We start from the raw sequence: 22,830 nt of genomic DNA, 5'->3' as shown, positions 1-22,830 counted from the left end.
CTCCATCATTCTTCTCCTTCCGCTTGGCTGCCTCTCCCGGACACGGCCTCACCCATGCCGTCCCCGAGCTGCATCCACTCTAGAATCACAGGCGCTCTCGGGTCCGAGGGGAAGTCTGGAGGTCAGTTTGGTGCATGTAAAATTGGGAGGTGGAGTAAACCACTAATGGAGATATCGGGAAGGTGTCTGATGGGCACGGGGGTCGTTCCCGGGGCAGAGGAGTGTCCTGGGTGGAAACACACATCGGAAGTGAGTGGCATTTAGACGGCATTCAGGTTCAGAGCCCGGGTCGGGCCATCGAGTCCACGGAGTAAATGAGAGAAGAGCAGCGAGCGCTGGGGCACCCACAGGCTTGGCGGTCGGGGAGCTGAGGGAGCATCGACCAATGAAACAGGAGACAGTGGGTGAGGCGGGGAACCAGGCGCCGACTGCCGAGGGAGGTGAGGACGGAGACCTGGCTGTGGGCTCAGTGAAGGGAGGACCCAGGCCCTGGCGTGGCTGAAAGCCCGGCTGACAAGGTCAGGAGAGAACGGGAGGGGAGCACTTAGAAATGCAGCCTAGACACTGCTTTGGGCTGTAGGTGGAGATGGGCACCTTGTGGGTCCCCTCGGCCCCGGCTTGTGCCCATGTAACACGCCTTCCGAGCTCCTGCCTGGAGGAGAGCCGCGCAGTAACCACGCGCACAGGCTCGAGCGGGTCTGGTCCCAAACCCCAGGTCTCTTCCTTTCTTACCTTCCCGGGACTTTAAAACCAGGGATAGTAATAGTACCTACTGCGGGGTTTTGTAGTTAATCTCTATAAAGATTAATAAGGCAATGAACATGGAGTGTTGAGATCTACAGCTATTGTTATTATTGTCTTTTCAAAAATGCAAATCCGATTGTCAGTGACTCCCCCTCCCACTGCCCCCCCTCATTCGGGTCCTGATTTCATATGCAGTGTATCTCCTTCACATGGCACACTTGGGGGTACAGATAAGGGCATTTGTAGGCCCCCAAACCCCAAAGGCAGAAAGCCAGAGCTGCTCTGCAGGTCAGGGCTTAACTTTAGGGGTGCCATGGACAAGGACGTCCACCAGGGGGCGAGCAACGGGCAGGAAGGCACCTTCAAGCCATTACAGGTGAGCCCTAGGCAGTCTAAGGGACATCGTAATGTCTGAAGTACTTTTTGATTGTGTGGTGTTTGCAGTTATCAGGCGCCTCTACCATGGATAGCAAAGAGTTGGCCCAGTGTTGATAGAAAAAGAAAGAAGAGAGACAGAGAGATAGAGGGAGGGAGACTAGGAAAGAGGGGAAGAGGGAGGGAGGAGGGGGAGGAAAGGGAGGGAGGAAGGAGAGAAGGGAGGAAGGAAGGGAGGGAGGAGGGAGGCTGGGAGGAGAGAAGAAAGGAGGAGAGGGACGATCTAACCACAGCACCTTGGCCAGACCTCTGTTTTTCTAGGGGAGGTGACAGAGGTCAGGAAAGAGGTGGGGAAAGAGGAGCTAGAAGGGGGGGCGGGGAGTGGGGAGGAGGAGGATGTGAGACTGCGTTAGAGAAATGAGAGAAAGCAGCCCTTCTGGGACACTCGCACAGTGAGCAGCGCAGCCTCGCCGGGGCCAGGACAGGAGCCCCCGGAGCAGAGCCGGGACGTGGGGCCGCAGAGGGACCGGACCGGGACGGTGCAGACATGGTGAGCTCTCAGCCTGGGAGGCCTCGGGTGGCAAAGGACAGGAGGCAAAGCATTTCCTTTTGGGGTTGAAAAGCCAGGAGCTAAACCTGCCGGGGCCCCTAGCATCCCCTCTCACGGTGCTGACTCCCTCGCTGTCTCGGCTGAGACTCGGGGCTCCCTGGTTGCAAGGAGCAGCCTTGCGGGCAGACAATGTGTGGTCTCGCCCTCCGAGTTGCTCAAAAGGCATCTCTTTTTACTTGAAAGAGATGGAACCGCTTTTCTTTCTGGTGTCTGTCTGGCTGTCCAATTCTTTTCGGAATTGGAAGCATCAAAATCAAGTGGGAGATTTTAACATTCAACCTCAATGTCAACAGCCCATTAGACACCAAGGGACACTTTAAAACAATCCATACTAAGGGGCAAGTGGTTCCATGTGGCAGCTGAGCAGAGAAGCGGGTACAAAACATTCCTGAAATATAGAAAAAGTCAGAAGAGTAACAAGCAGCACCTTGAGGCTAAGGCATGAAAATAAAGGAGCCACGTATCGGTTTTGAGGCAAATTTAATGCTTCTCTTTCATCCGAGTTTGAGGAATCAGTGCCTTCGGCCGGGTTGCGTAAACCCATGTGTTTCGATTTGAACTCTGGGGAAGGGGTTGGAGCCTCCTCAAGGGGCTGTGCCCGTGGGATTTAAGAGGGTACGTCTTGTGTTTTATCTGCAGCCATCGCCACGGAAGCACTGGAGCTCTCAGAGGGCCTTGGAGCTGTGGGTGTGGACAGCGCTCTGCTGGGGTACGTTCTGCCGTTTGTGTATTGCTGAGCCTTCGTTCACGTGTTTACTTTTCTTAAGTGTCCACTGGGTGTGCAGAGCCACAGGGAAATGATCAGGCAGACACTGTTCATTCCACCCTCCGGCGAAGCTCTTTCTGCCTCTCATCTTCGGTCCTTTCCCAGAAGTCCCTTGCCCCTGCCACACCCTTGGCTGCAGGCCCAAATCCTGACGAACCCACCAAGATCTGAGTTAGGAAGGAAGAAGGTCAATTAAGAAATACCTACCAGGGAACTTACAATCTATACCAGATAGTTAGCACTGCGCTTTCTATGATTCACCGACAGTTCAGTGGACGTCGGTTCTACAGTTAAAGTGTGAGCTTTTAAAGGGCCAGCCCTCTACATATCTTTTGATCCCTCTCCCAGCGATGTGACAAATGCTATGTCTGATTCTTCAAGAGTGTTGGCAGTTGTTTGGAGCATTCCCATTGCCGCAGTAAGCTAATGTCTTCTGACTCCCTGGCTTGAAATTTCAGCTCTGGCCAAGCAAACGCGCTTCCCTCGGCCCCTCACACGTTCCTTGTACCATGTCTGCCCATGGCCCCTGGGGCCCTGGTGAGTCCCTGCTGTGTGCCAGGCACTGATCTTGGCACTGAAGGTCCAGAGAGCAGTGAGCCGAACGGTTTCCTCCCTCCAGAACTGGCCTTCTGGTGGAATGCCCCGTCACAGCTTGGTCCACATGTCCATGCTAGGACATTCCTTACTCGTGAACCCTATGTTTCATTTCCGATATGTTTGACCTGCTCCAGGTTAATTATGTTTTCTGTGCATCTGTTATGCCTCGTTTAGAATCTGTAGGAGACTGTAAAATTGGACCTGTTTTCTGTGATATTTCCCCATGGCATTGGCCCTACGAGGGTGAAAACTCAATCAGTGTTGGTGGCTGTGAAAACGTTTACTTCAGGGGGGGGGGCAGTGCTTCACAGATCATACATGCTTAGAACGGTCCATGTTATCACGAGGTCATTGTGTGGCTACGTGTTTGTCTTGGTTTCTTCAAACTGCTCATCGTTGAAGCACCCATGATGATTACACACCATCAGCTGACATCTCTGTGTCCAGGACATGATCTAAATACATTTCACGATCCTGCACCGTTTGGTTTTGTACACATTTGTTGTTGTTATGTAGTTAGATGTCTAAGACTTGGGCTGTGGACGGAAGTTTTCCCAGAAGCAGTTCTTCCTGCACTAAATGTTATCTTTCTGATACAAAATACATCACTTAGAAATATATCATTATTCCTGTCTTCATTTTACTTCTCTCCGAGAAGTGTAAGTGCTGGCCTTTAGGAAAGTATCCCAAGATTAAAAACAAAAGGTAGTAAAACTTAGAGATATAGGTTTTACTTAAATTACTTTTAAACGATGGATAGCTACTAAGGTAAACACCAATTTCTGAATTATGTTGGTTACATTTCACTGGAAAGAATTTGGAGAAAAAATTATTTCATGTAAATAAATCTAGAAAGCCACCAAATTTGTCTGAAATAGAGCTATGTGCAAAAGTAGTCTGTATTGTGGTGAAAAGTGATTGGGACTAGCAGGGGTATTTTCTACTTCAAACCTGCGAATGACTCATTCTGCACCAAGGCGGTAACTTACACCTTTGCTGAGTCGGTTTCCTCATGTCCCAGGAGGGGGCTCAGCCTGGGTTAGTCCTCTGGGGGGGTGTCAGCTGGGACTGAGGTGTACACTCTCGCCGATGTCTTTCAGATTTCTCTGCCTACCATGGGACCGACGGCTGGACTTACCATCATTCCGAAGAACCCATGAACTGGCCAAGAGCTAGAAGGTACTGCCAACAAAACTACACCGATCTGGTTGCCATACAGAACAAGGGGGAGATTGAGTACCTGAACAGGACGCTGCCCTTCAGAGGCACCTACTACTGGATCGGGATCCGGAAGGTGGCAGGCGTGTGGACCTGGGTGGGGACCAACAAGTCCCTCACGGCCGAAGCCGAGAACTGGGGCGTCGGGGAGCCCAACAACAAGAAGTCGAAAGAGGACTGCGTGGAGATGTACATCAAGAGGAGCAAGGACGCGGGCAAGTGGAACGACGACGCCTGCCACAAGCCCAAGGTCGCCCTGTGCTACACAGGTAGGGAGGCCCGGGGAGAGAGCCAGGACTCGCCAGGGATGCTGGGCAGAGCGCCTGGTGCTTTCTGAAGTCAGCCCAGGCCTCCAGGCAGCTCGACCAGTCACTGCGGAGCCTTCCTGGAGTGCGAGGCTAGTCCCAACGCCCCAAAGCTGTGCCCCTAAATCCGTTTACATCCGGATGAAACGTGTACAGACGGCCCCAGCTGGTTCTGCTCAATGGCTAGAGCATCGGCCTGCGGACTGAAAGGTCCCTCCCAGGTTCGATTCTAGGTCAAGGCACCTGCTCAGGTTGTAGGCTTGATCCCCAGTAGAGGGCAAGCAGGAGGCAGCCAATCAATGATTCTCTCTCATCATTGATGTTTCTTTCTCTCCCTCTCCCTTCCTCTCTGAAATCAATAAAAATATATTAAAAAAAAAAAAAAAAAAAGACAAGCCGTGTGTAAGGAGGAAGGACTAGCCAGTGGTTCTCAACCTTGGCTGCACATTAGAATCACCTGGGAATCTTTTTAAAATCCCGATTTCTGGGCCTCATCCTCTGGAAATTCTGTTTCTTTGTTACTAATGTTGTGCCCCCCCCCCCCCCCCCCATAACAAAGAAACAGAATTTCCGGAGGATGAGGCCAAGAAATCAGGATTTAAAAAGATTCCCAGGTGATTCTAATGTGCAGCCAAGGTTGAGAACCACTGCTAGACCATCAGGGTCCCTGAGAAGAAGGCGGGGAAGGGCGGGGAGCTGAACCTCACATCACCTCAGCGTCCTCACTGCAAAGCAGGGCCTGGTGTGGTGCTGCCTGTGGCTGAGCCTGTAGTTCTGTGCAATGAAGCGCGTGCTTCATTGTCGCTGGTTATAAAAGCTCCACAAGGGCCATGGCAACCGCCCCAAACAGCCCAGATTCTTTTCCGAGTCCCTGGCAAATGGGACTCCCTGCTAATTCAGCAGATTTGGACTTTTTCATCTTTCTATAGTTCTTTCTGTGAAGAAAGGGATTGCCAAGCAATCTGACTGCAGAAATGATTGGGCATCACGTAGTCTGCTCATTACATTAAAAACAAAGTAATTTCAAGAGTTTCAACATATATCCATAAGATTTCCCAAAACGCTACGGAGTATTAGCATTGGCGAATTCATTTGCAAAATAAACGTGTATGGCTATAGGGCCAGCATATGACGTAAATAGAAATGTTAGCAGTTGGTTTTTATGCAAAGGTACTGGGAATATACAGTGAAGGTTTCCTGTGTGGCAAATTAGTCTCAGCCAGAAACTTACCTAAAAGTCTAAGAAAATGACTATGCGTACTACAAAGTAATCACATTAAAATATTTTCTTCCTGATCCCCTTAAAGCTTCGTGCCAGCCCTGGTCATGCAGCGGCCACGGCGAATGCGTGGAAACCATCAACAACAACACGTGCAGCTGTGATGTGGGCTATTATGGGCCCCAGTGCCAGTTCGGTAAGCCCTTTCCCCCAGCGGCTTCTTCCTGTGTGGGCCGCGGGGTTCCTGCAGCTGTGGAAGTGGGTTGGGACAGCAAGGTACCAGCCATTCTGAGAAATGAGAAGTTCTGATCAGAAGGCTGGGCTTGCGAAATGTGGGCACCTTTCCGTAAAGATTTCATAAGTCAGGATGAAGTTTCAATTCTCTTCTCAACAAGTCTTTCCCCGAGCCACAGAGAGCACGGGGTCAGGAGGACAGTGACACATCAGGTGTGGCAGATTCCTGCTTTTAGAAACTCATACCTAAAGTCTGAAAGACACGGAAACATTTGTTGTTAGAAGGGCAAGTTACCCAGAAGGTAATCTCGCTTGTTTATGTTAATCCTCAGAGTCATACCAAGGCAAGACCAAAAAGAAGAGCTCATTCACATAGTGACATACAGTACATATAGGTCGGAGATATATAATAATACATACAACACATTCATTTGGGCTGGGTATTTCAGAAGATACAAAGGCACATCTATTATAGATTCTGCCCCTAGAGGATTTACAGTTAACTGGTGGAAATTATATATGCTCATAATTTGGTTTTCTTGAAAGCAAGGTAATTGTATTGTATTGTGTGTTCACCACCCCAGGTTTAGTCTCCTTCCATCACCATTTATCCCCGCTCTTGCCCTGTTCAACCTTCCCCACCTCTCTTTTCCTCTGGTAATCACGGCACTGTTGTTTGTGTCTGTGAGGGTTTTTTCTCCTACCGCTTAGTATCGTAACGCCTGCATTTAGGGCAGTTATCCTAGACGCAGTGCAGGAGATGGAGTGGGTAGCAGAAGGGGAGACAATGAGAGGATCATTAGGATCCTCTTGAAATCGCGCAGCGTCGTGGTGGTAGAAACAGAAAGGGAAGAAGATACAGATTCAAAGGAAGGAGCCTTTGACCCAGTCAACTCACTACCGAGAGACACATCAAATCCTTCGACAGAATTGGTTGAGTTTCAGGACTATGTTTGAAGTATCTGTGCATAAAATATAAGGTTATAAACAGGAGAAAAGCAGCGTTTGTAAAGAATAAAGAATTGAGGCTGAAGTAAATTTAAATGTCAACTAACTGGAACGGATCTACCTCATTTCACTCGATTGCAGAGCCTTGACTCCTACCCAACTCTACACCCTCACTCCATTCCAAAGCGTTGTTTTCTAATTCTTACATCATTGGCATGTCCATTCCCTTGTTGAACATTTAATCTTTTTTGTCTTGACTTCCATCATATCACTCTTTTCCGGTTTTCTTTCTACCTGTGATCATGTCTCTTTGGTTTTCTTCACAGGCACGAACCCAAGCCCACACTATTGTTATTTCTCATTTCTATCTCTTGTCCATTGTTTTTTTGACTCTCTACGCTCCCTTTGGTCAAACGTACCAACTTTTGTGAATTCACGAATCTATGTGAGCTTGGACTGATGACCTGTTTCCAGCCCTGAACTCCAAATATACAAGCATATCCTTGGGATGCCCACAGAGTGCAAAGCCACTGTCCCAGCAGCTTTCCACTGTATTCCTCATCTTTGTGTGTGGTACCACCATTCATATGTGGGTCTGGTATGTGGCTCTCTCACCAGCCCTACATGTACACACAGTAACACACTACTCATTTTAATACAGTATTATTATTTCTCCAATTTGTCTCCTGCTTGTCAATTCTACTGCCACTGCCCTCATCAACCTCTTCCTAGATGATTGCCTAGTTTTTGAGCTGCGATCCACGACTTTTGATGAGTGCCCTTCAAATATGCACACTACGGGCAGGCTGATCAATTGAAAACAATCAAACAAACATCACCTGTCTGTGGCCACCCACCCTTTCATGTCCACCTGTCACTTGTCCTACGGGATAAAATTCTAAACTCCTCGAGGCCTAGAGTGATGCTGCTGTACAGTGGGCGCTCGTGAAATCAATGAAAAAAGGCAATGGCATTTTGTCTTAGCTCCTATCTTTCTCCCTAATATCATTTCACTCCCCCTGCCCCCCCCCCCCCCATCTCCTCTTTCCTTTTAGTGACATCAGGACGCTCGCAGTTCTCACACTGACCTTGCGAGCTCTGTATCTCATCGATTGCTCATGGATTTCTCTCTCGGTTTGCACATGGCTAATCCACCATGTGCAAACATTGAAGGCACAGTTCAGGGACCATTTCTTTCAGGAGGCTTTCTGAGGACCCCCATTAGGCGAAGTGTCCCTATTTTTGTTCTAATACCTCCACGTATATCTTCTTTATGTACCCGCATTGCTGAGGCCATCTATCACGTGTCTGTATCCCCTGGCAGACCGACTGCACAGGAAGTTGGGGCACATCTTACCTGTCATTGCATCTATAGGATGGAGACTGTGCCTGGAGTGTATCGGGCACTTGCTTGTGGGCATGGACTGAACTGGACAATGTAATTCACTTTAATTTGGACTTGGACTGGATATGAAAAATATAAAAAGTCTTCCAATTCCTTGGATCCATTCCTTATTGAAATATCAAGAGCTGGATCACAACAATGGCTCAAACTTAATAAAATACAAGGCATGAGAGTTGCAATATTGGCCCAAATAACATGGCAGAGCCTAAAATTGGAGACTGACTTTCAGCCTGAATGTGATCCACTGCACCACCGACCAGAGCAGGGAAACGGATGCGGCTTCTGCAGAGGGCTGTCCTACCAGAGGAGCTGAGGCCTGGCACCGGCTAGGGAGGGTGAGGCAGAGTCCAGGCGGAGACGCTGCCTAAAGACTAATTACAGACACCCCCTCTTCTTCCAAACCTCCCATCGCAACGCCCTAATATTCTCAGTAATCTCCAGACGGAGCCGGTCATTCCCACTTAAACCTGTGTAGGTGTAAAAATTCTCTCCCCAGATAATGCCACAGATAAAAGAAGATGAGTTCATGCTTAATTAAACTTCCCGTGAGCCAGGCTCTATCTTAAGTCCTTGCCCTGCATTCGATCATTTAATTCCCACACCAACTCCAGGAAGCGTGTACAGTAAGCCGAGCTGACAGGGTCCGTGGCCCTGTCACCGCCCTGGTGCTCAGGTGGCCGCGCCTGGGTTCAGGAGCCACCAGGCCCTCTCACCTCCCAATGCTGTCTCTCTTCTTATTCAAGTGACGCAGTGTGCGCCCCTGGAGGGCCCAGAGCTGGGCGCCATGGCCTGCAGCCACCCGCTGGGGGACTTCAGCTTCAGCTCGCGGTGCGCCTTCAACTGCTCCGAGGGAACAGAGCTCGCCGGGGCGGAGGAAACCACCTGCGGGCCCTTCGGGAACTGGTCATCGCCGGTGCCCACCTGCCGAGGTGAGCGCTGTCCCCGGGCTCTGTCATGCAGCCCTGGGTTCCCACCGAGAGGACACGCACCGGGTCTTGCTCAGAGGCCTGGACCCTCTGTTGGAGCATGACTTAACCTTAGTCTACACTGTGATGCTGCCCAGAGGGGTAATTGTTACTCAAACGAAGGAGAAAAACCTCAAACAAAAATACCAGCCCAATACCTCCGGAGCCCTCCCACAGTCCGCGAGTGCATTTCAGCAGTCACCGTGGTTACGCGGTGAATTTCCCTCCTCGTTGTCAGGGCATACACCATCCATCTTGCTGAAATCTGGGTTGTTCTCTCCTCTCCAAAACGCCTGTTTTATGTGGTGTCCTTCTTAACACCAACCGATCTCCTTCTCCGAGGGCAGAGCTCTTTTTTTTAAAAAATTGTTTTATTTGTTTATTCTCAAAATCATTTTTTAGCTTTTCTCCTTCAGGAGCCCTCAGGAGAGTAACAACTGCTGTAAAAACAAAAACACAGTGTCCTGGTCTTTCTCCATCCGAAATAGGGTGGATGTTTCTTTTTAGCTGGAGAGACGATCCCCTTGCAGAAGGAGACTGGGGGGTGGGGGGCAGTTTTGGTTACATTTTCTACATCGATGCTTCTGACTCACTAGTTTAAGTGGTTTAGTTCTCAAAAGAACTGTCAGAATCATTTATTGAAATCATAGCACTTGGTGAAGGCTTAGGGCGGGGGCGGGGGTGGGGCGGGCGAACTAGAAGGGTTCAATGGAGAAAAAAAAGGAACACATGTAATACTCTCAACAATAAAGATTTAAAAGAAATGGAGAGAGAGAGAGAGAGAGAGAGAGAGAGAGAGAGAGAGAGAGAGAGGAAGGGGGAGAGAGAGAGAGAGAGAGAGAGAGAGAGAGAGAGAGAGAGAGAGAGAAAGGGAGAGAAAGAAAGAAAGAAAGAAAGAAAGAAAGAAAGAAAGAAAGAAAGAAAGAACTAAATTGACCAACCCATTGAATTTTATAGAAGTTGAGGGACTTGCTTCAGATAATTGGGATGTTTCTCACAATTGTTCAGGGAGACTTTGGGGCAGGGGAAGGGTGAGCATTCTCTACACTCACTGGGAAGGTTCCACAGGGCAAGGCCCGGTCCAGGCACTTCCAGCGGAGATGGAGTGACTCCCAGAGGGGCCACCCTCCCTCCTCTCTCACCTCCCACCGTCTCCTGGCTTCACCCCTGCCTCTCCACTCTCCATCATTCTCAAGAAAATAAATTCTGGAAGCATGATCAGGAGCAATTTCTAGGTTAGGAATGGCTGGGGTCCTGTGGGTGGTTCCACAGTTGAGTCAGGCAGCTTTGGCTAAATCCTTTGGTCTAGAGAAGGTCTCTACTCAGAACCTTTTTTCTTTTTCTTTGAAGTGATTCCATGTGATGCTCTAGCGGCACCTGATTTGGGGACCATGGACTGTCATCATCCCCTGGGCAACTTCAGCTTTAACTCCACGTGCACCTTCAACTGCTCAGAAGGAACTGAGCTGATGGGAAAGACGAGAACTGTCTGTGAATCATCTGGAATCTGGTCCAGCCCTCCTCCAATATGTCAGGGTGAGTCAATTTGTCCCAATCTCCTGAACACCTTAAAGATGGAGCAGATGGTGGGAAAGACATAGTAAACTTTTATATTTCATTTTGCTTAGCGGATGTGCTTTAAAAATAAATTTGTACATATTAACTTACTACATAACCCTTGACTATTCTTGCCTCTTCCTTCAACGACAGCCATTTCTTTTTTCCAGCCAATTCTCAACTCCTTCTATCTCAGTCCTTAACATCTAAACTCACTGTCTCTACTGAATTATTTCCTATCCATTCTTCTATTCCCGTGCAAGCTCACTTCTGTTAGTCCATTAAAATGCCGCTGCCACAATCACCAATAACCACACAATTCCAAAAGCAGTGGATGCATGACCATTAAGCTGAAGCATCCAAATCTGTCTGTGTATATAAGGGCTATGTCTCCCTCATCTCTCAATACCTCCACCTGACAGTAGGTGCTCAATAAATGCACATTAAATTAGCTCGTGAAAGACAAGCTACCCATGTCTGCCCCTAGAGCCATTGGCACCAATGACTGAGTGAGTCTTTAAATGGTGTGACCCATGGAAGCTGTCTGAGAAGCTGATCTCTGTGGGCCAGGGCGTGGGTAGGGAATCAGGGTATTCAGGGAAAGACTGTATCAGGGTAGGGATCCTTTCCTGTCAAAACAGCCAATAGGTGCCTTCTGTTTGGATCCTCTGGGACCATGAGCCCTGTTTCCACTATATCAGTGGTCGGCAAACCGTGGCTCTCGAGCCACATGCGGCTCTTTGACCCCTTGAGTGTGGCTCTTCCACAAAATACCAGCTCTTCTACAAAATACCGACTTCTGAGCATGGGCCACGAAGTTTCAATCGCACTTTACGTGCGCGCCCTCACGTGGTATTTTGTGGAGGAGCCACCCTCAAGGGGCCAAAGAACCACATGTGGCTCGAGAGCCGTGGTTTGCCGACCACGGCACTATATAGTTGGTGAGGGGACGGTCATGTGGAGAATGGGGATGCCGTCAGACCCTGTGCCAACAAGCGGAAGGGAGTGCCCTTCACTGGTGCTTCCGATTACAGATGTTTCCACGTGGCATTTTTTCAACAAAGGTTCCCCAATGACCTTGGCGCACACTTACAAGAGGACATGGAGGTGTGTCCCTGTGTGCAGTTGTGATGGAAGTGGAAGGAGTGAGTCATTCACAGGTCCGTGCAGGTCCCCGGCAGGTAAACTCCAAGTGCAGACGCACGCACAGCTGCTTCAAAGTAAAAGCACGAATGACAAGTTACCTGTTCAGATCACTGGCTTTTATTTTTCCTACCATCATGGTGGGCCTCTTAGCTCTGCCATGGACGCATCGCGGGCCTTCCCATGCCAGTTTCCTCATGTCAGACGGCACCAAATGGGCAATTGCTGGGAGATGGAAGGAGGGGGGAAAGTCTAACCTCACGAAATGGCACCAGAGAGATCGTGCTGCGGCCTCGTGCGAGGTGCCTCCCGGTTCTCTTCCAGAATTGGACCGGAGCTTCTCCATGATCAAGGAAGGCGACTACAACCCCCTCTTCATCCCAGTGGCAGTCATGGTTACCGCATTCCTGGGGCTGGCCTTTATCATCTGGCTGGCGAGGCGATTAAAAAAAGGTATGTGCGTTTACCTTCCTATGAAAAGAACAGAACTGTAAAGAGGAGAAAATAGAAACCCATAGGAAATTAAGTACGAGAGCTTCTGAAGCTGGATAGCGGGCGAGGCTGCACACCTCGGGCCCTGGACACGTGGGAGGCAGCCTCGCACACACTTGCATTAAGACACGTGGGCTGATTTTTGTTTTGTTTTATTTTTCATCCAACAAACTTTAAAACAAACACACAAAGTCCTGTTATCTTCAAGGCACCTCACTGGGTGATAACCTCACCGGGAGCCACACACCGCGTGGCTTCTGACCTGTGGAGTCGCAGGTCCCCAGGATACACCCCCACATTTCTCCCCCATGCCTACTCACCAGCGACTCAGCCCCAGCAAGGCACCGCGCTCTCCGGCTTCCCCGCCACTCTGGACTGGAGGAGAAGGGAGCAAGGAGGGCAGCCCCGAAAAGCCAGCGTCTGCCCTAAATGGCAGATGAGCCCACCAGGGAGGAACGGCATCACTCACCCACCTGCCCCTGAGTATCCAAACCCTAACGTGGACCAGCCTGACGGTTACAGGCCCACAGCCCGAGGCAGACCTGGTGTGTGCTGCCTCATTGGCCGGACTCAGCCAACAGAAATGTCCAAGACTCTGAAACTCATGCATAGTAGGCAGCTTTTAATACACCCCTGCTTCAAGGTCACAGTAGGCAGCTTTTGATATATCCCTGCTTCAAGGTCAGGGGCCATCGGTGACCTCAAAACAACTGCTAAGCAGCTGTGCGGTGTTGCCATTTTAATCCCACTTCCATCATATTAATTAGCATGTATTCTGTTCAGTGAATGTGGTATGTACGGGCTGCACCCCTCACCCACCTATCCTCACTGGCAAGTGCAAGAATAGTAGCTACCATTTCTCAATAGTCTTCATGTGATCGGATCTTTCATCCTAAATTTAAGAACAAGGGAACCTGATTTGTGTTCTAACCAACCAGCAAGACGGGGTGGGGTGGGGGGAGGGTGAGGATGTGCGAGGACCTCAGTAGCTGTAACCTGAGAGCATGAGGAGTTAGTGCCTCTGCTCCTGCTCTTAGACATTTGCTGACATCGGGTCCCATCAACTCATAGGACCGTACTAAGTATGTAAGTAAAAGGCAGAACAGGAGTGAGATTTCCCTCCCACTACTGATGGTCGTTTCCATGGAGACTTCAAAGCCTGGCCCAGTGTCCTCTCTTTCCTCCGACGTTGGGTGGGGGTGGCTGGACAGGGGGTAGAGCATCGTGGGTAAGGGGTGGCTGAGTAACTGTTGAAGACTTTGGGGCTGCGAGTCGCCAGCATAAGGAGGATATTTATTCCCAAGCTCTAAAACCTTTTCATAAATGCTAGCAGAATCAAACGAACAGAATTGAAGTCACAGTTGTTCAGTGTGGGGCGGGGAGGGGCTGGCTGAGGCTGATCGATAAGCAGGGGTGAGAGAAGGCAGTGGGGCTGTTTTTACATTCTTTACCTTGGAGTCATTTCTGTACAAGATCTTAAACTGATAACCTGAAAACGGCGTGCCCCGCTGTGGGAATGCGTGTGGGGCAAACAGGAAGCAGATAACGGGCAGCTCGCCTGTTACAGTTATGCCAGCAGAGAGCACAGCCCGGAGACCGCTGGCTGTAGGAAGGTCATGCTTCTCTCACAAAACATCCAAACGGTCTTCCTTTCTGAAACCTCTTCTGGTAGCCCCAACCTCAAGTCACCTTTGCTTCCAAAAATTTTAGTTGTAGGTTAATTGAAACATGAAGAATATTTTTTTTTCCCTGTAGAGACAGTGTTAGAAATGATGGGCTAAACCCCTAGAAATTTTCTAACACAAGGTAGCTGATGCATTTACAAGAATAAAAGGGAAAAACAATACATCTGGATCTATGCAGAACTCATCAACATTGTGAACTTTTGGGGTTTAGGAAGCTGGAAAAGGGACAAGTGAATCTTGTGGGTCGCGACCCCTTTGGCGGCTGAACGACCCTTTCACAGGGGTTGCCTAAGACCATCCTGCATATCAGATACTTACAATTCATAACAGTAGCAACATTACAGTTATGAAGTAGCAACGAAAATAATTTTATGGTTGGGTCACAACATGAGGAACTGTATTTAAAGGGCCAGAAGGTTGAGAACCACTGCTTTACAGAATAGTAGTCAATGAAACGTCCAGAATCCGGACCCTGTCCCTCTGTCCTCAGATGGCTCTTTGGAACTGGCACTTTGACCCTTGCCCTGGCTGTGTTGACCTCCAGACCTCAGCCCCTTTCTTCTGAGAGAGGAATCGGGGGCTCCAGAAACATGCCCCTGTGCATAGGTTTGTCTAGAAACTTTCCCCGCAGCCGACTAGCCATTATCCTTGGCCCTGCTCGGTAAATGGGGAAATGAGGCAATAATGTGGTTTTTCAAAATTTGAAATGTATTTATATTGATTTCAGAGAGGAAGAGAGAGAGAGTGAAACATCAATGATGAGAAAGAATCAATGATCAGTTGCCTCCTGCACACAATCCCACTGGGGATCGAGCTCGAAACCTGGGCATGTGCCCTGACCAGGAATCGAACTGTGACCTCCTGGTTCATGGGTCAAAGCTCAACCACGGAGCCACACCGGCCGGGCAGAGACAATCATGTTTTAGGCCAAATCTCCAAAGTCCCTGAATGTCAGCAGGGCCGGAGCCGGACTCCCATCTGGACGTGCCCCTGAGGCCGCTGGTCTCTGGGCTAAGGAGACTCTGTTTTCCCCGGGGATGGAAGACTCTTCCACTGGGACCACAGGACTGGAACAGGGCACCCGGGTACCAGGGCACCAGGGCACCAGGGCACGGGGTGAGCGCAGGTCCTAGTTCCCTTTTCTTCAAAAAGGAAACTCTCAGCAGGAACCGATTCTTGCTCGTGTGTTGCTGTACGTCTCATTGCTCCTAAAAGACAAATATACGGAGGTCAACCAACAGCAACCTGCAATGAGTTCAGACTTAATTCCCTCTGCACAGGCATATTTGGTTCGTTACTGGTGGCTGAATTTTGGGAGAAATGTGAAAATATTAATTTCTGATATTTTAAAGGTTTAAAATAGTAAATGACAACTATCTAAGCTTTAGTCTCTGCACTAAGTACTTTGAGTACATTTTTTAAAATAACTCCATGAGGAAGATATAATTTCAGGCCCCGTTCACTGAAGTGGAGTCTTACAGAGGATAAGTGGCTGTTCAGGGACACGCTACTGGCAACTAGGGCTTGCTCGGTGACTGAATGATTCTAGAGCTCCAGGGGGTTGGCCCCTGAAATACACCGCTTTCCAGGCAGGTTTTTCTACTTGGAAAGCTTTTTTTTTTTTAAAAAAAAGAGGTATTTTTATTGATTTCAGAGAGGAAGGGAGAGGGAGAAAGAGATAGAAACATCAATGATGAGAGAGGATCAGTGATTGCCTACCTCCTGCACACCCCCCACTGGGGATTGAGCCCACAACTGGGTGTGTGCCCTTGACTGGAATCGAACCTGGAACCCTTCAGTCCGCAGGCTGCCGCTCTATCCACTGAGCCAAACCAGCTAGGGCTACTCAGAAAGCTTTTATTTGCTTTTATTTCCTCTGCAGCTCAACTCTACAGTTCATTCATTTATCTACTTATTTATTCTCTGCTTTTTCAAGAGGATGTCAGATCATTTACAAAATGTGTTCAACAGAGCAAGTTAAAATTAGTTAAAAAGTAAGAAAAAGGAGGCCAAAATGTACTGTACAAAAATAGGTTGGAGCCACCGGTGAAGGTAGAACACAGAAATGTGTGTGTCACAAAGTCCTACACGCTTGCTCAGCGAGGGTCTCAGGTCGGGCTCCGAGTTTCCTCGCAGCCGTCAGAGGAGGAAACCCGACCTCTGAGCGTCACTGTGTAAGATGACAACCCACCGGGCTGTCATCAGATAGGGGGTGTCACTCCTATCACTGGCCTGAGTGCAATTCCTCCTGTGGATTCTCCTAGAGAAGATGGTGTGAGACACGTGTCCTCACAGTATCAGCAGTCAGGTCTCCTAGGGAAGGACCTGAAGGGGGTGGGAGGGCAGGTGGGGAATGGGGAGCCTGTGAACAGGTGTATTGGGCCTGGTTACCAGGCAGGTCAGGCTGGACTTGTCTTTATGGTCCGTGCAGACCACGGAGTGGAACTCGGCCCGTCCCAGTACTGACCGCTGTTTGAATGAGAGCAGTAGCCCAGTACCTCCGACCTCAGATGCTGATGGGGCCCCACTCAGAAAATGCATAATATGCTTCAAAAGATGGTTCCGAGGGTGGGAATTTCTGTTTACTCTTATTTAAAAAAAAATTGAAATTGTCTACTTTTGCTGATGCCATTTTTCTATTTCTTCTATTTTTAGGCAAAAAGTCTCAGAAGAGGTAAGTTTTATCACTGAGCAGTTTCTACATCTATTCAATCTATTCTCTACCTTCCTAAGATCCCTCCTGCTATAGTTAAACACACTGGCTCCAGTAGTCATTTACATAGGGCCTCATTCAAATGACCTTTCCAGATAAATCAATCCATCTATCAGCCTCTCTGAAAAGTAGTGGTCTTTTTAATGTGAGTGGAGCTGAATGAATGAATGGACAAGTAATGCCCTATTAGGAAAAGGCAGTTATGTAAAGGGAGTGCTTTCTGATTGTTCTGAATATTTTGTGAGGATTGGAAGCACTGTGATCTATTTTTTCTTGTCCTGGCTTAACACGAGGGCAGGAAACATCTTATGCAATAAATATGTATTGAGAAACTGTTGAATCCCAGGCTTTAAGAAGCAGGTATAACCCCAGACCCCAGTCCCTCAATGCCTAGCACAAGGGGGTAGGTGACTATTGCTCTATTAAGCCCTGCCTTCAGAAATCTGGAAAAAGTTGGAAGCACAGATTCTATCTGCAGCTTCCTTAAAGAGGTAACTTTTTAGTTTGGGCCTGAACCTCAGATTTCTTTAATTGGAGAAACACATACTTAGGAGAGATGCAAGCATGTGACAGTGCATGGCCTGCGTGGCAGAAATGAAGATGGCAAAACATTTTGTCAGTTTGGGAGCCTTAGGGACTTGCTCTGAAATGTTAGGAAGGAGAGTGTCAGTGAAAAGAACTGTGAAAGCGAGATTTTGGTGCCATTCGAAGCACCCAGCTAGACACCCGACTCCTTTTATGCAGGAAATGAAACAAGATGGTCCCCCGGGGGGGTGCTTGTTCAGAGTGCCAACCTGCAAACCACAGATTGTCACTGAGAAGTTCAGCGGGCTGTGCGCAGGGTGCGAAAGAGAAAGTGAGGAGCCAGGAGGTGAGGGAGGCCAGATCACAGCATGATTCACACGCCAGATTAAGTGTGGACTTTATCCTGAGGCCTTTGGGGCATCCCTACAGGGCTGAGCAGGTGGCTGTCCCTCCCCTGCAGCATCCTCCCACATGCTGAAATGTGTATCTCGGGGATCTTTGCACCCGATCTGTGAGGATCACCCCACACAAACGTAAGCAAACATGGGAATTGGTGCACCTGGAGGCAAAGAACTGTTTTGAAGGAATTTGAAATTATGAGGTTAAAACTGTCTAGAACCATAGCAGCGAGGATGCACTCATGAGGTAAGAGGAGGTAGAATCAGTTGAGTGTGGTCCTTAGTTGGCTAATAACAGAGAAGAATCAGAGAAGTTGCCGTGGTTCTGATTGGGGAGCTGGCAGGTGGCACAATGCTATTCACTGGGAAGGGAAAACAGCAACAACAAATAAAACGAAAAGAGAGACGTTTTGGAGGTGGTGCTCCGGGTTGTTTTGTACACGTTGAGCTTTGGTGCTTGTGGCTCATGCGTGGTCCGTTGGCTCTGTCTGTAGCCCAGAGGCCGCCGTGGGGCGGACGTGGATTCAGGGGTTCTCACATCTCAGGAGGTAACTGCCATCGGAGGACCAGGGAGATCACCCAGGCTGCAGGGTGGGCAAGGAGCATGTGGGAGGGAGGGGCAGCCAGGGGAACAGCAGCAGGGAGCAAGGCATTGAGGACAAGGAGAGTGGGAAGAGGTCGCCAGGGAGTGAGAAGGAAATGGGGGGTGGGGGGGTTTGGGACCGCTTAGGAAACAAAGAAATGAAACTGCTTCACATGCTGCCAAGAGAACCAGTACATTTCCCCTGGATGTGACCAGGGTACTGGTGGGAGCCCATTTTCAGTGTGGAGGTCAGGACAGAAGTCCGGTGGCCAGGGCTCAGTGTGATCCATCAGTGGGGATGAGAAAACAGGCAGAACATGTCAGCCATCTCTCTTGAAAAGCTTGGCTAGAAGGAGAAGAGAGAGTTGGAGGTAACTGGGTGGGGACAGAGGGTCGGTGGAGGTCCTTTTGTTCTATTTCATTGCCTCACCTTCCAGTGGACAGTGCGGATGGGTCCTAGACCCTTCCCAGAGCACCTCCCCGGCTCTGTGGGCAGGAAACCCACAAGATGCTCACACCCACCGAGTAAAAGTCTTTCTGACACAATCCCCCCAGAGCCAGTTTCTGGCCGCAGGAACCACCTGTGTTTTCATCACTGCTTGATGGATCAATTCAACGTTTTAGATGTCCTAGGGCAGGAGGAATGTCAGCGTTAAGTTCATTACCATTCTAATCTAACTGCCACATTAAGTTGAACGGTTTGCTAATTTTTACATGAATCAATCAACAGTTGTTTTACTGCACACCTTTGTGCAGGAACAATGCTAAACTGGATGGGAAAAGAGGAGTCGATCCTTACCTCTGACCTCAGGGAGATTGCCTAGTTGGGGAGCTAAGACAGAAATATTTTAGGGAAAAAGGAAAATACAAGACAGACATGGCAGTGGTCAGTGAATTCTGCGTTGGTAAAAGACTGCCTTCCCTTCAGAAGTTTGGTGATCACAGAAAGTCCCATGAGATCTGCACCCCTGTAGGTCAAAGATCATGCTCTGAACGCTCATGCTGTTGGAACTCAGGGCTCTTGGCCCCCAGGTTAGAGTGGCAAGTCCCGGTGGTGTGATTTCCCCCCACGCGGAGCCCTTGGTGTGCTGGCACCGAGGGAGGGTGGGGTGGAAGGAGTAGGGCATGTTTCTAAAACAAGCCAAAGGTGGCATGAACACGATCACAGCAAACACCTGTATCAGTTTTTTAAAAGCCCTTGAGCCCTCTGTGCTCAATCCTACCAGCCTTTGGCTGGTGAATGACGGGCTCCTAGGGCATTTGCGGTTTCGATTCTTGCTGGGTTATTTTGATTCTTCTGCAAATCGGTTCTGTTTATCACTTCATTTGGTTTCTAGTGTCTAAATTCTGCCTGGGTAAGAGCTACACCCAAGATACACAGGAAGATACGATGCCAACCTCAGAGGAGGGCCGACGTGAGATTCTGTTTTCAGAAACGGTTTTGTGTCTGTGTTGGCAGCGCGTTGGCAGCTGCTGAATTGTGGTTTCCCAGGGCAGCTCATCGTGAGAACAGCGTCAGGCTGGTCCTCCCTGCGAGAGGTGCTATGAAGACAGATTGCATTTGGTTCTCCCGTCCTTTCCAAGAATGAGACAGCTGTTTCCCACACACGAGTGTCTTTTAGTTCATGAAGCTAGACGTGTCACCACCTCCTCCCATCATAGCCCACCAGAATCAGGCCTTGTAGACCCACCGCCATGGCTTTCATGAGCTGTGATGTTCTCTGAGTTCTCTTTCCTTTTGAACATGTCTGCTTCTGCTTTCCTGACCTCCCACTGTTCAGGGTCTGTCTCCAGCTCCCGCATGTTCACTGGGTCTGAAGACAGAGCCCGGTCCCGGACGCTTCTCTCGGTGTGGGCTGGGGACCAGCAGCATCACCTGGGAGCTGGTTAGAGGTGCAGAATCTCTGGCCTCACCCACACCGGCTGCATCTGGGTGGGAAGCAGCAGAAGGTGTGAGAAGCGCTGCTGTAGGCTGCTCTGGCCTCATTTCTCTGCCTCGGCACCTGTCTGGCATTTTGTCCAACCCATTCATCATATTTTCTTTATTCTTCTTCTCACCTCTAGGGACTATTTACTGTTCCTAATAACACTTGAACTTTCGCAGTTTTGAGCCCTTTCCTTTAACTTCCATCCTCTTGTTTTCCATTCAGCATGGATGATCCGTACTAAATGATGCTCTGGGACCGAAAGCTCTCGAGATCCTGGCCCACCCCTGGATCCTTCCAACCTGCCGCCGTTGAGATGACGCGTGTCTCGCTCAGTACATCTGGAAAGGTTCTGCAGGGCCAGCAGCTTCTTCTGCCCCCGTCCCCTCCCCCCACCCACCTGCCCTGTGGTTTGTGTAGCTCAGTGTGTCTCTCTTCCCCGTGGAGGAACGAGACCACAGGGAAAGGATTGCTGTGGAACATAAACACCCTGGTGTCACGCTCTTTCTTGACTCTTGTTTCCAGTTTCTACTCAGAGCTGTACCTGATGACACACACCTCCAAACACCATGGGGCGTGGGTACGTGTCAGCCACAGGCCCGTGGTGCTGCAAGCCACACTTTACAAGGGGGGGGGCAGATGGGGGGCAGAGGGAGGGCGTACATTCTCACTGAGAGGCCATTCAGCTGATGTCCTCCTTGCTTCCAACTCCAACGAAACTGTGGGGTTCTGCACTGAACAGGACTGGATCCCACCTTGCACCCCCGCAGGCCACACTGCCTGCCTCCCCCTGCTCCCTGGCCGGTGGCTGTCTCCACACACAGCATCTCATAAGCACCACACCTCGGAGAGGAGGATGGCGCCAGACCCAAGCTTTTCTCAGATTCGGGTTTCGCTGTCTCTTTTTGTCACACCCACCCAGGTTTCTTGAATTCTGTGTTTTTTAGAACCACTGCGTAGTTGATAAAGAAACAACATTACCAGGGCACCAGCGGCACGCAGCCTCTACCCCTGTGGTTCCGAAGAAGAGTTGAAACTGGGAGAAAGAGATTCTGGGCCTCCTGCCAAAATGCTCCCCCTCCCCCGCCCCCAGTTCTCCTACCCATCTCCCTATTCCACCCATTCCTCACGGTTCACCTCAGGTCCCGCCTCCCCCATCACCCTCACCACTTCTTTCACAGCTGGTCCTTACCAGGCCCGCCCACAGCAATCTCCCCTTGGCCTCCAACCGCAAGGTTAGTCTGTAACATGCCATTTTGTACTTAAACACAGCTCTTTCCCCCCAGTGTTACCTAGTTTGTTATTTTAAAAATTGTCATCCATATGTTTTCTCCCCAATAAAATACAGCCCCTCCCCCACTGCCCTTGAAGGCAGAGTCTGTGCCACATCCCTGGAGGGTCCAGTTCATTCCTTGACACTCAGTAAATGCTCAAGTAAGCCAGGGGGAGTTAGCAGTGCTGCTGGCGTGGGCAGCAAACCCTCTCTCTGCGGCGTGTGATGGCCTGAGCAGGTACCACCCACATCCAGGGCGGAGCTGGTAGAAGAGAGCAGGGCCCTGGTAAAGACCAGCTGCAAACACGCCTTGTCCACGGCCAGCACAGCTCTCACACACGCCTGCAGGGCCATGAGGATGGTTTTTGTGGTGATTACATCTTCCTTTCTCCAGCCGCCTCAGATTCTGCCTTACAACGCGGCGCTGTAAGGAGCCTGGGTTGTGCACTGTAAACCCAGGGTGTGCCACTCACGTGAGTGCGGCTTGGGACACACCCCTCGGAGCCAGGCAGTGCCACCTGCTCAGCCTCCCGGGCAGGCCTGTCCCTAAAATGTCCCTTTCTCGACTGCCTGATGTGGTTCTTCCTTCTGTCCACGTGTCCCGCTCAGAAAAGGAAAGCTGCCACCACCCAACAGCACACAGCCGTGACAAAGGACGAGGAAATCATCAGGAGAATAATGAGAGTGCGCTTCCCGTCAGCCTTGGCAGTCTGGTCGCATGAGGTGGCCTCCGGCATTGCAGGAGCGAAAGCCTTCCTCCCTGCGTGGCTGGACGGTCCCATGGGAACTCAGCTTTCCCCCGGCACCTTGGCAAGAGGCTCGGTCCAGGGCACAGATCTGGTGTCAGTGTTTCCAACTCTCCAAGTTCTAACCGCCAAGGCAGCCATCATGACGACAGTACAGGGTGACAGGTGTTTTTAAGTTGATTATCTTAAACTGATTTTTTGTTGACATCCAATGATCTCATTTGACATCCACATCCAAATCGGATGCTGGGAGGACACTGTCTTTTCTTGGTCAGCCTCTAAGGCAGAAGGTGAGACCCTACGGACCAGTGTCGCCAAAACTTAGGCTGCAGTAGCACGTCAGTGGGGTGCTCTGTGGAAGAACATGCAGCGAACTTCGTTTGCTTTGCTCCTGTGAGGACATG

At 49.8% G+C, this 22,830-nt stretch overlaps 1 protein-coding gene across 2 annotated transcripts; it reads left to right on the top strand.

Annotated features, from left to right (window-relative positions):
- Nucleotides 1-1,523: 1,523 nt before the first annotated feature.
- SELL (selectin L) lies at nucleotides 1,524-20,910 on the top strand. Of its 2 annotated transcripts, XM_059675012.1 has the most exons (9): nucleotides 1,529-1,669; nucleotides 2,369-2,438; nucleotides 4,193-4,579; nucleotides 5,923-6,030; nucleotides 9,165-9,350; nucleotides 10,737-10,922; nucleotides 12,411-12,539; nucleotides 16,919-16,937; nucleotides 20,633-20,910. In XM_059675012.1, the coding sequence occupies exons 1-9, from the start codon at nucleotides 1,667-1,669 to the stop codon at nucleotides 20,649-20,651; spliced, it is 1,107 nt and encodes a 368-aa protein (XP_059530995.1). In that variant the 5' UTR covers nucleotides 1,529-1,666; the 3' UTR covers nucleotides 20,652-20,910. The 2 variants fall into 2 exon arrangements, with proteins under 2 accessions (XP_059530996.1, XP_059530995.1); XM_059675013.1 differs by lacking the exon at nucleotides 9,165-9,350 and having other exon boundaries at nucleotides 1,524-1,669.
- The last annotated feature ends 1,920 nt before the right edge of the window (nucleotides 20,911-22,830 follow it).

Source organism: Myotis daubentonii, chromosome 18 (assembly GCF_963259705.1).
Source record: "Myotis daubentonii chromosome 18, mMyoDau2.1, whole genome shotgun sequence".
Lineage (NCBI taxonomy): Eukaryota > Metazoa > Chordata > Mammalia > Chiroptera > Vespertilionidae > Myotis > Myotis daubentonii.
This window is presented reverse-complemented; position numbering and strand designations above follow the sequence as displayed.

What these genes read in the sequence shown, in the direction of transcription:
- SELL (XM_059675012.1), top strand. An exon ending in GGTCGCCCTGTGCTACACAG is followed by an intron (nt 4,580 to 5,922) that starts GTAGGGAGGCCC and finishes ATCCCCTTAAAG; the next exon opens with CTTCGTGCCAGCCCTGGTCA. An exon ending in GCCGGTGCCCACCTGCCGAG is followed by an intron (nt 9,351 to 10,736) that starts GTGAGCGCTGTC and finishes TTTTCTTTGAAG; the next exon opens with TGATTCCATGTGATGCTCTA.